This window comes from Heterodontus francisci, chromosome 17 (assembly GCF_036365525.1).
Source record: "Heterodontus francisci isolate sHetFra1 chromosome 17, sHetFra1.hap1, whole genome shotgun sequence".
In the NCBI taxonomy this organism is placed as follows: Eukaryota; Metazoa; Chordata; class Chondrichthyes; order Heterodontiformes; family Heterodontidae; genus Heterodontus; species Heterodontus francisci.
The window spans coordinates 96,422,532-96,438,095 of NC_090387.1; the positions used below are offsets into that span (position 1 = coordinate 96,422,532).

Sequence of the window (15,564 nt, forward strand, 5' to 3'; positions counted from 1 at the left end):
CACAGAGGGGGGAGAGAGAGAGCGAGACGCAGAGGGGGGAGAAAGTGAGACATGGGGGAGAGAAAGACACACACACACACACAGAGGGGGAGCGAGAGAGACACACACACAGAAATAGGGAGGGGGGAGAGCGAGAGAGACGCAGAGAGGGGGCAGGGAGAGAAAGAGGGAGGGAGAGAAAGAGGGAGGGGGAGAAAGAGGGAGGGGGGAGACAGAGAGAGAAGGGGGAGAGAGAGAGGTGGAGAGAGATAGATACAGAGGGGAGAGGAAGAGAGGGGAGGGAGAGATTGACACAGAAAGGGGAGAGAGTGCAAGGGAAGAGAAAGAAATCAGAATCACTCCTGACAGATGACAGATCTATCCGGAATACTTCGCATTGCTATATCAAATGTGTAGGCAGACATTGACCACCTGTGCAAACACAAACAATGCCAAGTATCTCACTAAATCAGTGTTCAACATAGTGATGAGAAAGTAAGTTAATAAATTAGTTTTCTCGTTTAAAGCTTGTTCACAAAAATGCACATTATTTGTTTTGATTAATAAGAAGATAGATTGTGAATGCCTTTATCTTTCCAAAATTTGCTGACTGGCCCCCTTATGTAGGACAAAAATTGTAATGTGGCCCCCACGCGAAAAAATTGGGCACCCCTGTAGTAAAAAGTGAAGGCTTCTGGAGGACATAGGCTGACTGGTGAAAAACTCAGACACGAGGCAGATGAAATTTAACCCACTGAAGTGTGAAGTGATACATTTTGGTCAGAAGCGTGAGAAGTGGCAATTTGAACTAATTGGTCCAACTTTAAAGGGGGAGTAGGAACAGAGAAGTCTGGGGATGTACATATACAAATCATTGAAGGGGACAGGTCAAGTTGAGAGGGCTGTTAAAAAGCATACGGATCCTCTGCTTTATTAATAGAGGAATAGAGTAGAAAAACAATGAAGTTAAACCTTTAAAAAACACTGGTCAGGCTTCAGCTAGAACACTATGTTCAATTCTGGGCACCACACTTTAGGAAGGATGTTAAGACCTTGAAGAGGGTGCATATGAGTTTTCTTAGAATGGTACCAAGGATGAGGGTCTTCAATGATGCAAGAGACTGGAGAAGCTGAGATTGTTTCCCTTATAGCAGAGGTGGTTGGGGCAGATATGATAGAGGTGTTCAAAATCATGAACAGTTCTGAGAGGGTGAAATAAGGAGGAACTGTTTCCAGTAGTGCAAGGGTCAGTAATCAGAGGACACAGATTTAAGGTGATTGGCAGAGGTGACATGAGGAAACATTTCTTTACACAGCGAGTTGTAATCTGGAATGCACTGCCTGAAAGGGTGGTAAAAGCAGACTCAATAATAACATTCAAAAGCAAACTGGATAAACACCTGGAAGGGAAATAACTTACAGGGTGAAGGGGAAAGAGCAGGGGTAATAGGATGAATTAGATAGCTGAAGAGATGGCACAGGCACGATGGGCTGAACAGCCTCTTTCTGTGCTATAGCATTCAATCATACTATGACTCTAAGGCGGTTTAAAAATTAGTGAGATGCCATCACTTGCGGCCTGGTGTGAAGGCTGAGGACAAGATTTCTCTCTAAACGAACAGCCGGCAGTATACCCTCCTTGCTGCTGATATTCACACTTAACACACTGGTTCATACAAACAGAACCACACAGTTGATGTTATAAAATCCTGATGCACGTGTCAATTAATTTTCATATAAATTACTTAAAGGAATAAAGAACTGTTACGACCGACCGCTCCAGTCAAAGCCCCCAATCAAAATACACGATTCTGATTGTGGTGGGACCAACGCACTGTTAATTCAATCCCGTCATTCCACAGATCGGATAACATACCATTTAAAACTTTCCAAATTAAAGAGAGACCCAGCCAAATTGTACCATTTATTAACCCCCGAATGAGGCTAACCAAACCAGATGTCTTTAAATCAACAAATTAACTCTTTAATGAGAAGAACTAAATTCTTAAACACTATGAAGATATAAACAACATTTAAAATAGAAAAAATTAGAGTCCTTGTAAATTTGCAGTCCAATGTTGCTCGAAGTCCTCGCAGCCATCTGACGGGGAAAAAGTTCTTCAACGTAGAACAGTTCATAGTCTAGCTTCAGCAGTAGGAGATGCTTCCTTTCTCAGCGATAAATTTCAACAATCAACAACCTGGGGACACTTTCGATAGAATCAATCTGACTTGCGGGATTTTGAGGGATAAAAGACTGTCACAGTCTAACTTCCCTTTCCTCAATTTAAATTACCAGAGATCTGTGTCTTGGCTTGATGTTTTAGAATTTTGAGAGATAATAATTAAACAGACTAAAATCCTATTCCTTCAGTTTAAATGGTAGAGAGCTCTTTTTTCAGGTGTGCTCATCACAGCTGAGACGTCTCCTCTGTGTCTTCAGTCTGTGTTCAAACTGTCTTACTAACTGCCAGTTCAAAACTGAATTGAAACAAATGTATCGCATCAGGCTCACTCCTAGTGGCTGTTTCCATGGTATCGAGAAAGCACCCTTTAAATCGCAGTCTCCAAATGGCTGTTTCTAAGGCAACGAAAATGCATCTTCCTATAACTCCTGAGGCTTGCTGGTTCTTAAAGCAATACTGATCCTTTGCAAGCCTTAAAGGAAAACTGCATATTACAAAAAAAACTACAGGACCATGACAGAACCAAAGAACTTAGCAAACAGAGTGATGAACATTTGAATACTGCGCTTGGTGAGTTGGGCAACATTACATATTAGTGACATTGCAATTAGGATTAAATATTGTAATGGGACAGTTAGAGCACAGGTGGGATGAAATCTAATAGAGGAGTTGATGAACTCGGACAGTTACGGTACGAGAGAGGTGAGCTCAGACAGTTAGAGTAGGAGAGAAATGAAGTCAGACAGTTAGAGTAGGAGAGAAATGAAGTCAGACAAGGGATTCAGGGTCCAAGTAGGATGAGCTGTGGTTGGGTATTTTCCTGATTTGATGCTGAGTTTTTCTTTGTACCTTGCTGTAATTCTGTATTGTAATGCTCCCTGCTGCCACATGGTGTCACTAAATTTAAACCTTTTATATTGGCGGTTTGTAACATTTTACAGCTCAAGTCAAGAAGATAAACTATTTGTTGACATCGAAAGCAAGATCTTTGGCGAGAAAGATACCAACAGCTTCTTTTAAAGCTGCAATTAACATTTCACTATTTGTACAATGATTTCATTAAAGCTGCAATCCCAAGCTGGAGAAATAAGAATGGAACCATGTGATAGCAGACCCACTCAGCTGGATGACAGTGGAGATGCAATGGAGGAGGATAGCGTGGTCAACCATGTCAATGGCCGCAGACAGGTCATGAAAGATTAGGAGCAATAATTCACCATGTTTTGTTTATGATTCATTTCATGGGATGTGAGCATCACTGGCTAGGCCAGCATTTATTGCCCAGCCCTAATTGTCCTTGAGAAGGTAGTGGTGAGCTGCCTTCTTGAACCACTGCAGCTCATCTGCTGTAGGTACACCCACAATGCTATTAGGAAGGGAGTTCCAGGATTTTGACCCAGTGACCGTGAAGAACGGTGATATCGTTCCAAGTCAGGATGATGTGTGGCTTGGAGGGGAACTTGCAGGTGGTGGTGTTCCCATAGAAACATTGAAAATAGGAGCAGGCATAGGCCATTCAGCCCTCCGAGCCTGTACCGCCAGTCAATACGATCATGGCTGATCGTTCAAACTCAGTACCCTGTTCCCACTTTCTCCCCATGTCCCTTGATTCCTGTAGGCCAAAGAACTATATCTAACTCTTTCTTGAATATATTTCATGATTTGGCCTCAACTATTTTTCGTGGTAAAGAATTCCACAGGTTCACCACTCTCTGGGTGAAGAAATCGCTCCTCATCTCAGTCTTAAATGGTTACCCCTTATCCTTAGACTGTGACCCCTGGTCCAGGACTCCCCAGCCATCGGGAACATCCTTCCTGCACCTATTCTGCCCAGTCCTGGTAGAATTTTATAGGTTTCTAAGAAATCCCCTCTCATTCTTCTGAACTCTAGCGAATACAAGCCTAATCGACCCAATCTCTCTTCATACATCAGTCCTGCCATCCCAGGAATCAGTCTGGTGAACCTTCGCTGCACTCCCTCCATAGCAAGAACATCCTTCCCCAGATAGGGAGACCAAAACTGCACACAATACTCCAGATGTGGTCTCACATAATTGCAACAAGACATCCTTGCTCCTGTAATCGAATACTCACACTATGAAGGCCAACATACCATTTGCCTTCTTAACTTCCTGCTGCACCTGTATGCTTACTTTCAGTGACTGTGAACAAGGACACCCAGGTCTCGCTGCACCTCCCCCTTTCCCAATTTATCACGGTTCAGATAATAATCTGCCTTTCTGTTTTTGCCACCAAAGTGGATAACTTGGTGTTCCAATGCATCTGCTGCCCTTCTCCTTCTAGGTGGCAGAGGTTGCAGGTTTGGCAGGTGCTATCTCAGGAGCCTTCGTGCGTTGCTGCAGTGCATCTTGTAGATGGTACACACTGCTGTCACTGTGCGTCGGTGGTGCAGAGAGTGAATGTTTGTAGATGGGGTGCCGATCAAGCGGGCTGCTTTGTCCTGGATGGCGTCGAGCTTCTTGAGTGTTGGAGCTGCACCCATCCAGGCAAGTGAAGAGTATTCCATCACATTCCTGACTTTTTCCTAAGATGGTGGACAGGCTCTGGGGAGTCAGGAGGTGGATTACTCAGCACAGAACTGCTAGCCTCTGACCTGCTCTTGTAGCCACAATAATTACTTGGCTACTCCAGTTCAGGTTCTGGTCAATAGTAACCCCCAGGATGTTGATAGTTGGGGATTCAGTGATGGTAATGCCATTGAATGTCAAGGGGAGATGGTTAGATTCTCTGTTGTTGGAGATGGTCATTACCTGGCACTTGTGTGGCGCGAATGTTACTTGCTACGTATCAGTCCAAGCTTGGATATTGTCCAGGTCTTGTGCATATGGACACAGACTGCTTCAGTATCTGAGGAGCTGCAAATGGAATTGAACATTGTACAATCATCAGTGAACATCCCCATTTCTGACCTTATGATGGAGGGAAGATCATTGATGACACAGCTGAAGATGGTTGGAACTTTCCTGAGGAACCTACCCCACAGTCACATGGAATGTCATTCTTGACTTTGAAAAGGACTGTTTTGATATTGTAGCAGAGGCACAATCCTGATCAGAAGGATTAAAACATGAAGTTCTGGGAAAGATAGGCATGGATTTGGAGTTGTGAGAACATATTCATGGACTTTGGAGAGGAAAGGGAGGTTGGAGATAGGGTGGTAGCTTGCAAGGACAGAGTGGTCAAGGGTGGGTTGTTTGAAGAGGGGAGTGAGAAAGCAGATTTGAGCAGGTGGTGGAGGTTAGTACCAGGGGAGAGGGAACTGTTAACAATGTCAACAAAATTGTGGGCCAGGAAGCGATGTTGGTTGGTCAGCAGTTTGGTGTAAATAGGGGCGTGGGAGCAGGAGGTGGGTCTCATGGGCGAGATGAGCTTGGAGAGGGCATGAGGGGAGAAAAAAGAGGAACTAGAAAAAGATGTGAGTTTAGGACTAAGGCAGAGGAAGCGACAGAGGCAACTGAATAGATTAAAAAGCTATGAATACTATCATTGGAGACTTCAGAGAAATGGGCGAAGAGGCCTTGGAAGGCAGTCACAAGCTACACAGACCGCATCATCAAAATGCTTTGAGAAAGTTACCTTGCTTTTAGAAGTTTTCTCTGTCCCCATATCTCGTACTGGCTCCTGCTCTGGAACATTTAAGCTCTCGCTCTCCTTCTCAGAAACCAATTTATTATCCAGTGTTTGTTCACTGTGCTGACCATTCTTTATCCGCTCGGCCTCCAGTCTCAGCTGTTCATTTTCATTGGACAGTTCCTGCTTTTCACGCTTCACCGTAGTCAGCTCTTTGGTGAGTGCCTCCAGCTTCTGTCTCAACTGCCTCACCTCCTCCCTGGACTTGTTCCGCTCTGCCCGGACCTTGCTCCACTTCTCCCGCCAGTTGGCTGTACAGTCTGACCACCAGCGCATGGTCTTCTCCATCTGAGCGGCCCGCGCTCGAGCTTCTTCCAGCTCCCTCAGCCGCAGCTCCTCCCGGCTCTCCCAGTCACCATCCATGCACAGAGGTAGCTGCGGACTTGGAGTCTGCCCTCCGATCTTAGGAGCATTCGGCACGGTCTCCGGAGAGCACATCCTTTCAGGTTGCAGGCTGAGGCTTTGCTGGCTGTGGTTGCTCAGTTGTGGCGACTTGTTAGGCTGTCCTATCTCAACCACCTGGGACCCAGCACTCTGGCTCATCTTAACGGGAAAGTGCTTCAGCTCTTAGCCAAGCATTGCAGTCTGCTACTTTCTGAATGGCATTCCCACAGGCAACCTATTGAAGGAATAACAGAGACATCATTAACTAATGTACCTTCGGGAAAGGGAACAAATAATTGTTGAACGTTACAAGCTACTTCTCCAGCAAACTGTGTATAAGCCATGGAGACTTACATTGAAGCTGCAAACACAATGTAATGCGGCCATTCAGCCCCTTCAACCTGTTCCATCATTCAATTAGATGGTGGCTGATATGTACCTTAACCCCGTTTAACCACCTTAGTTGTTTAACTCTTAATACACTTGATTAACAAAAATCCATCAATTTCAGTTTCAGTTGAGCCCCAGCTTGCTGTGTGTAGACGTGAACACTGTTGTAGATATTTCAGCTTGGTGTGTGTAGACGTGAACACTGTCGTAGATATTTCAGCTCGGTGTGTGTAGACGTGAACACTGTCGTAGATATTTCAGCTCGGTGTGTGTAGAAGTGAACACTGTCGTAGATATTTCAGCTCGGTGTGTGTAGAAGTGAACACTGTCGTAGATATTTCAGCTCGGTGTGTGTAGAAGTGAACACTGTCGTAGATATTTCAGCTCGGTGTGTGTAGAAGTGAACACTGTCGTAGATATTTCAGCTCGGTGTGTGTAGAAGTGAACACTGTCGTAGATATTTCAGCTCGGTGTGTGTAGAAGTGAACACTGTCGTAGATATTTCAGCTCGGTGTGTGTAGAAGTGAACATTGTTGTAGATATTTCAGCTTGGTGTGTGTCGAAATGAACACTGTCGTAGATATTTCAGCTCGGTGAGTGTAGAAGTGAACACTGTCGTAGATATTTCAGCTCGGTGTGTGTAGAAGTGAACACTGTCGTAGATATTTCAGCTTGGTGTGTGTAGAAGTGAACATTGTTGTAGATATTCCAGCTTGGTGTGTGTAGAAGTGAACACTGTCGTAGATATTTCAGCTTGGTGTGTGTAGAAGTGAACACTGTCGTAGATATTTCAGCTCGGTGTGTGTAGAAGTGAACACTGTCGTAGATATTTCAGCTCGGTGTGTGTAGAAGTGAACACTGTCGTAGATATTTCAGCTCGGTGTGTGTAGAAGTGAACACTGTCGTAGATATTTCAGCTCGGTGTGTGTAGAAGTGAACACTGTCGTAGATATTTCAGCTCGGTGTGTGTAGAAGTGAACACTGTCGTAGATATTTCAGCTTGGTGTGTGTAGAAGTGAACATTGTTGTAGATATTTCAGCTTGGTGTGTGTAGAAGTGAACACTGTCGCAGATATTTCAGCTTGGTGTGTGTAGAAGTGAACACTGTCGTAGATATTTCAGCTCGGTGTGTGTAGAAGTGAACACTGTCGTAGATATTTCAGCTTGGTGTGTGTAGAAGTGAACATTGTTGTAGATATTTCAGCTTGGTGTGTGTAGAAGTGAACACTGTTGTAGATATTTCAGCTCGGTGTGTGTAGAAGTGAACACTGTCGTAGATATTTCAGCTTGGTGTGTGTAGAAGTGAACATTGTTGTAGATATTCCAGCTTGGTGTGTGTAGAAGTGAACACTGTCGTAGATATTTCAGCTTGGTGTATGTAGAAGTGAACACTGTTGTAGATATTTCAGCTCGGTGTGTGTAGAAGTGAACACTGTCGTAGATATTTCAGCTTGGTGTGTGTAGAAGTGAACACTGTCGTAGATATTTCAGCTCGGTGTGTGTAGAAGTGAACACTGTCGTAGATATTTCAGCTTGGTGTGCGGAAGTGAACACTGTTGTAGATATTTCAGCTCGGTGTGTGTAGAAGTGAACACTGTCGTAGATATTTCAGCTCGGTGTGTGTAGAAGTGAACACTGTTGTAGATATTTCAGCTTGGTGTGTGGAAGTGAACACTGTTGTAGATATTTCAGCTCGGTGTGTGTAGAAGTGAACACTGTCGTAGATATTTCAGCTTTAACAATTCTTTTGCTATGAAGCATCTCTGTAACCTCCTCCAGTTCTACAACCCTCCCTATCTCTGTAACCTCCTCTAGCTCTACAACCCTCCCTGTCTCTGTAACCTCCTCCAGCTGTACAACCCTCCCTATCTCTGTAACCTCCTCTAGCTCTACAACCCTCCCTGTCTCTGTAACCTCCTCCAGCTGTACAACCCTCCCTATCTCTGTAACCTCCTCCAGCTGTACAACCCTCCCTATCTCTGTAACCTCCTCCAGCTGTACAATCCTCCCTATCTCTGTAACCTCCTCCAGCTGTACAACCCTTCCTATCTCTGTAACCTCCTCCAGCTGTACAACCCTCCCTATCTCAGTAACCTCCTCCAGCTGTACAATCCTCCCTATCTCTGTAACCTCCTCCAGCTGTACAACCCTCCCTATCTCTGTAACCTCCTCCAGTTGTACAACCCTCCCTATCTCTGTAACCTCCTCCAGCTGTACAATCCTCCCTATCTCTGTAACCTCCTCCAGCTGTACAACCCTCCCTATCTCAGTAACCTCCTCCAGCTGTACAACCCTCCCTATCTCTGTAACCTCCTCCAGTTGTACAACCCTCCCTATCTCTGTAACCTCCTCCAGCTGTACAATCCTCCCTATCTCTGTAACCTCCTCCAGCTGACAACCCTCCCTATCTCAGTCACCTCCTCCAGCTGTACAACCCTCCCTGTCTCTGTAACCTCCTCCAGTTGTACAACCCTCCCTGTCTCTGTAACCTCCTCCAGTTGTACAACCCTCCCTATCTCTGTAACCTCCTCCAGCTGTACAATCCTCCCTATCTCTGTAACCTCCTCCAGCTGTACAACCCTCCCTATCTCAGTAACCTCCTCCAGCTGTACAACCCTCCCTATCTCTGTAACCTCCTCCAGTTGTACAATCCTCCCTATCTCTGTAACCTCCTCCAGTTGTACAACCCTCCCTGTCTCTGTAACCTCCTCCAGTTGTACAACCCTCCCTGTCTCAGTAACCTCCTCCAGTTGTACAACCCTCCCTATCTCTGTAACCTCCTCCAGTTGTATAACCCTCCCTATCTCTGTAACCTCCTCCAGCTGTACAACCCTCCCTATCTCTGTAACCTCCTCCAGCTGTACAATCCTCCCTATCTCTGTAACGTCCTCCAGTTGTACAACCCTCCCTATCTCTGTAACCTCCTGCAGCCCCGAGAACCCTCCGATATCTCTGTACTCCTCCATCTCTGGCTGCTTGAGGATCCTCCATTTCCTTTACCTCACCATTGGTGGCTGTGCCTTCAGCCATCTCGGCCCTAAGCTCTGGAATTACCTCCCGAAATCACTTTGCTCATCTGTCTTGTTTTCTTTTTGTTCATGGGCTGTGGGTGTCGCTGGCAAGGCCAGCATTTGTTGCCTATCCCTAACTGCCCTTGACAACTGAGTGGCTTGCTTGGCCACTTCAGAGGGCAGTTAAGAATCAACCACATTGCTGTGGGTCTGGAGTCACATGTAGGCCAGACCAGGTAAAGACAGGACTTCCTTCTTTAAGTTACCCCTTAAAATCAACCTCTTTCATCTCCTTACATGATTCACTGTCACATTTTAACTGGTTACACTCCTGTGAAGCAGCTTGGGACATTTCAGTACATTAAAGATGCAATAGAAATGCAAGTTGTTGTTGATCGATTGTTCCAAGGTGTTTAACAGAGGACATACAGATTGAAAGCTGGAATAGGGAAAGAACTAAGTAAAGCATGGATTAAGAGATTGTTCTGGAGGAGGATTTTGTGTGTGGGGAGGCAGGGAGCAAGCCAGAGAGGTTTGGGATGTTCAGAATGTAGGGCCAGTTCAGCTGAAGGCTCTGCCTGGAGCAAATGCTGGAACAAATATTAAAAACATGGGAAGGGTGGATGCAGAAAAGACCAGAGTCTCGGGAGTGCAGGCCATGGGCTGGGGCTAGGAGTTAGAAGTTGCAGAGGCAGGAGGGGGAGAGGCAGCAGATGGATCTTGTAAACATAAAAATCATATCCTTTAAATAACTTTCTAATGGTAAAACTGCTCTCACTCAATCCATTATGCTGTACTGTAACAGTATTCATGAACTGCTAATGCAGCATTCCAAAAATAACCCTTCAAACGATATTACTGTCACGAGACTGCAGACATTACTGGGAGTCTCAGAACTCGACCACATCAAAGTCACCAAGCAGCAGAAGGAACCTTCTTAGCTCCAGTTCCTCTAATTAGACTTCCCCTGACTTACAGCACAGTGCAACAGGATCCAGTGAACCAGCATACTGCAACACCAACTTCTACATATACACATCAAAAAAGAAAAAACAGTGGCTTCATTCCGTGTGGTTTAAATTCTTTTGCCAAAACCCGCTTTTATGTTGGTTCAGTTAGCCAGCTCCAGCTAGTCGCTCCAACATCCCTGCTGTTTTCCCAGCTCCAGCTAGTCGCTCCAGCATCCCCGCTGTTTTCCTAGCTCCAGCTAGTCGCTCCAACATCCCTGCTGTTTTCCCAGCTCCAGCTAGTCGCTCCAGCATCCCCGCTGTTTTCCCAGCTCCAGCTAGTCGCTCCAACATCCCTGCTGTTTTCCCAGCTCCAGCTAGTCGCTCCAACTTCCCTGCTGTTTTCCCAGCTCCAGCTAGTCGCTCCAACATCCCCGCTGTTTTCCCAGCTCCAGCTAGTCGCTCCAACATCCCCGCTGTTTTCCTAGCTCCAGCTAGTCGCTCCAACATCCCCGCTGTTTTCCTAGCTCCAGCTAGTCGCTCCAACATCCCCGCTGTTTTCCTCGCTCCAGCTAGTCACTCCAACATCCCCGTTGTTTTCCCAGCTCCAGCTAGTCGCTCCCAACATCCCCGCTGTTTTCCTCGCTCCAGCGAGTCGCTCCAACATCCCTGCTGTTTTCCCAGCTCCAGCTAGTCGCTCCAACATCCCCGCTGTTTTCCCAGCTCCAGCTAGTCGCTCCAACATCCCCGTTGTTTTCCCAGCTCCAGCTAGTCGCTCCCAACATCCCCGCTGTTTTCCTCGCTCCAGCTAGTCGCTCCAACATCCCTGCTGTTTTCCCAGCTCCAGCTAGTCGCTCCAACATCCCCGCTGTTTTCCTCGCTCCAGCTAGTCGCTCCAACATCCCTGCTGTTTTCCTCGCTCCAGCTAGTCGCTCCAACATCCCTGCTGTTTTCCTCGCTCCAGCTAGTCGCTCCAACATCCCTGCTGTTTTCCCAGCTCCAGCTAGTCACTCCAACATCCCCGTTGTTTTCCTCGCTCCAGCTAGTCGCTCCAACATCCCCGCTGTTTTCCCAGCTCCAGCTAGTCACTCCAACATCCCCGCTGTTTTCCCAGCTCCAGCTAGTCACTCCAACATCCCTGCTGTTTTCCCAGCTCCAGCTAGTCGCTCCAACATCCCTGCTGTTTTCCCAGCTCCAGCTAGTCGCTCCCAACATCCCCGCTGTTTTCCCAGCTCCAGCTAGTCGCCCAGAACATCCCCGCTGTTTTCCCAGCTCCAGCTAGTCGCTCCCAACATCCCCGCTGTTTTCCCAGCTCCAGCTAGTCGCTCCCAACATCCCCGCTGTTTTCCCAGCTCCAGCTAGTCGCTCCCAACATCCCCGCTGTTTTCCCAGCTCCAGCTAGTCGCTCCCAACATCCCCGCTGTTTTCCTCGCTCCAGCTAGTCGCTCCAACATCCCTGCTGTTTTCCCAGCTCCAGCTAGTCGCTCCCAACATCCCCGCTGTTTTCCTCGCTCCAGCTAGTCGCTCCAACATCCCTGCTGTATTCCCAGCTCCAGCTAGTCGCTCCAACATCCCCGCTGTCTTCCCAGCTCCAGCTAGTCACTCCAACATCCCCGCTGTTTTCCCAGCTCCAGCTAGTCACTCCAACATCCCCGCTGTTTTCCCAGCTCCAGCTAGTCACTCCAACATCCCTGCTGTTTTCCCAGCTCCAGCTAGTCGCTCCAACATCCCTGCTGTTTTCCCAGCTCCAGCTAGTCGCTCCCAACATCCCCGCTGTTTTCCCAGCTCCAGCTAGTCGCTCCCAACATCCCCGCTGTTTTCCCAGCTCCAGCTAGTCGCTCCTACATCCCCGCTGTTTTCCCAGCTCCAGCTAGTCGCTCCCAACATCCCCGCTGTTTTCCCAGCTCCAGCTAGTCACTCCCAACATCCCCGCTGTTTTCCCAGCTCCAGCTAGTCGCCCAGAACATCCCCGCTGTTTTCCCAGCTCCAGCTAGTCGCTCCAACATCCCTGCTGTTTTCCCAGCTCCAGCTAGTCGCTCCAACATCCCTGCTGTTTTCCCAGCTCCAGCTAGTCGCTCCAACATCCCCGCTGTTTTCCCAGCTCCAGCTAGTCGCCCAGAACATCCCCGCTGTTTTCCCAGCTCCAGCTAGTCACTCCCAACATCCCCGCTGTTTTCCCAGCTCCAGCTAGTCGCCCAGAACATCCCCGCTGTTTTCCCAGCTCCAGCTAGTCACTCCCAACATCCCCGCTGTTTTCCCAGCTCCAGCTAGTCACTCCCAACATCCCCGCTGTTTTCCCAGCTCCAGCTAGTCGCTCCAACATCCCTGCTGTTTTCCCAGCTCCAGCTAGTCGCTCCAACATCCCCGCTGTTTTCCCAGCTCCAGCTAGTCGCTCCCAACATCCCCGCTGTTTTCCCAGCTCCAGCTAGTCGCTCCAACATCCCCGTTGTTTTCCCAGCTCCAGCTAGTCGCTCCAACATCCCTGCTGTTTTCCCAGCTCCAGCTAGTCGCTCCAACATCCCTGCTGTTTTCCCAGCTCCAGCTAGTCACTCCAACATCCCCGCTGTTTTCCCAGCTCCAGCTAGTCACCCAGAACATCCCCGTTGTTTTCCCAGCTCCAGCTAGTCGCTCCAACATCCCCGCTGTTTTCCCAGCTCCAGCTAGTCGCTCCAACATCCCCGCTGTTTTCCCAGCTCCAGCTAGTCACTCCCAACTTCCCCGCTGTTTTCCCAGCTCCAGCTAGTCACTCCAACATCCCCGCTGTTTTCCCAGCTCCAGCTAGTCACTCCAACATCCCCGCTGTTTTCCCAGCTCCAGCTAGTCGCTCCAACATCCCCGCTGTTTTCCCAGCTCCAGCTAGTCGCTCAGAACATCCCCGCTGTTTTCCCAGTTCCAGCTAGTCGCTCCCAACATCCCCGCTGTTTTCCCAGCTCCAGCTAGTCGCTCAGAACATCCCCGCTGTTTTCCCAGTTCCAGCTAGTCGCTCCCAACATCCCCGCTGTTTTCCCAGCTCCAGCTAGTCGCTCAGAACATCCCCGCTGTTTTCCCAGCTCCAGCTAGTCGCTCCAACATCCCCGCTGTTTTTCCAGCTCCAGCTAGTCGCTCTAACATCCCCGCTGTTTTCCCAGCTCCAGCTAGTCGCTCCAACACCCCGCTGTTTTTCCAGCTCCAGCTAGTCGCTCCCAACATCCCCGCTGTTTTCCCAGCTCCAGGTAGTCGCTCCAACATCCCCGCTGTTTTTCCAGCTCCAGCTAGTCGCTCCAACATCCCCGTTGTTTTCCCAGCTCCAGCTAGTCGCTCCAACATCCCCGCTGTTTTCCCAGTTCCAGCTAGTCGCTCCAACATCCCCGCTGTTTTCCTAGCTCCAGCTAGTCGCTCCAACATCCCTGCTGTTTTCCCAGCTCCAGCTCGTCGCTCCAACATCCCCGCTGTTTTCCCAGCTCCAGCTAGTCGCTCCCAACATCCCCGCTGTTTTCCCAGCTCCAGCTCGTCACTCCAACATCCCCGCTGTTTTCCCAGCTCCAGCTCGTCACTCCAACATCCCCGCTGTTTTCCCAGCTCCAGCTAGTCGCTCCAACATCCCCGCTGTTTTCCCAGCTCCAGCTAGTCGCTCCAACATCCCTGCTGTATTCCCAGCTCCAGCTAGTCGCTCCAACATCCCCGCTGTCTTCCCAGCTCCAGCTAGTCACTCCAACATCCCCGCTGTTTTCCCAGCTCCAGCTAGTCACTCCAACATCCCCGCTGTTTTCCCAGCTCCAGCTAGTCACTCCAACATCCCTGCTGTTTTCCCAGCTCCAGCTAGTCGCTCCAACATCCCTGCTGTTTTCCCAGCTCCAGCTAGTCGCTCCCAACATCCCCGCTGTTTTCCCAGCTCCAGCTAGTCGCTCCCAACATCCCCGCTGTTTTCCCAGCTCCAGCTAGTCGCTCCTACATCCCCGCTGTTTTCCCAGCTCCAGCTAGTCGCTCCCAACATCCCCGCTGTTTTCCCAGCTCCAGCTAGTCACTCCCAACATCCCCGCTGTTTTCCCAGCTCCAGCTAGTCGCCCAGAACATCCCCGCTGTTTTCCCAGCTCCAGCTAGTCGCTCCAACATCCCTGCTGTTTTCCCAGCTCCAGCTAGTCGCTCCAACATCCCTGCTGTTTTCCCAGCTCCAGCTAGTCGCTCCAACATCCCCGCTGTTTTCCCAGCTCCAGCTAGTCGCCCAGAACATCCCCGCTGTTTTCCCAGCTCCAGCTAGTCACTCCCAACATCCCCGCTGTTTTCCCAGCTCCAGCTAGTCGCCCAGAACATCCCCGCTGTTTTCCCAGCTCCAGCTAGTCACTCCCAACATCCCCGCTGTTTTCCCAGCTCCAGCTAGTCACTCCCAACATCCCCGCTGTTTTCCCAGCTCCAGCTAGTCGCTCCAACATCCCTGCTGTTTTCCCAGCTCCAGCTAGTCGCTCCAACATCCCCGCTGTTTTCCCAGCTCCAGCTAGTCGCTCCCAACATCCCCGCTGTTTTCCCAGCTCCAGCTAGTCGCTCCAACATCCCCGTTGTTTTCCCAGCTCCAGCTAGTCGCTCCAACATCCCTGCTGTTTTCCCAGCTCCAGCTAGTCGCTCCAACATCCCTGCTGTTTTCCCAGCTCCAGCTAGTCACTCCAACATCCCCGCTGTTTTCCCAGCTCCAGCTAGTCACCCAGAACATCCCCGTTGTTTTCCCAGCTCCAGCTAGTCGCTCCAACATCCCCGCTGTTTTCCCAGCTCCAGCTAGTCGCTCCAACATCCCCGCTGTTTTCCCAGCTCCAGCTAGTCACTCCCAACTTCCCCGCTGTTTTCCCAGCTCCAGCTAGTCACTCCAACATCCCCGCTGTTTTCCCAGCTCCAGCTAGTCACTCCAACATCCCCGCTGTTTTCCCAGCTCCAGCTAGTCGCTCCAACATCCCCGCTGTTTTCCCAGCTCCAGCTAGTCGCTCAGAACATCCCCGCTGTTTTCCCAGTTCCAGCTAGTCGCTCCCAACATCCCCGCTGTTTTCCCAG

General features: G+C 49.1%; 1 protein-coding gene across 4 annotated transcripts in view; it reads right to left on the reverse strand.

Annotated features, from left to right (window-relative positions):
* Positions 1–15,564, reverse strand: part of LOC137379296 (coiled-coil domain-containing protein 102A-like) — a 647,611-nt gene that overhangs the window by 437,758 nt on the left and 194,289 nt on the right. For all 4 annotated transcript variants that reach the window (XM_068050031.1, XM_068050033.1, XM_068050032.1 and 1 more), the window contains one exon: positions 5,763–6,435. In XM_068050031.1, the coding sequence (XP_067906132.1) occupies positions 5,763–6,359 (597 nt within the window). In that variant the 5' untranslated portion in view covers positions 6,360–6,435. The remainder of the gene's footprint in view (positions 1–5,762; positions 6,436–15,564) is intronic.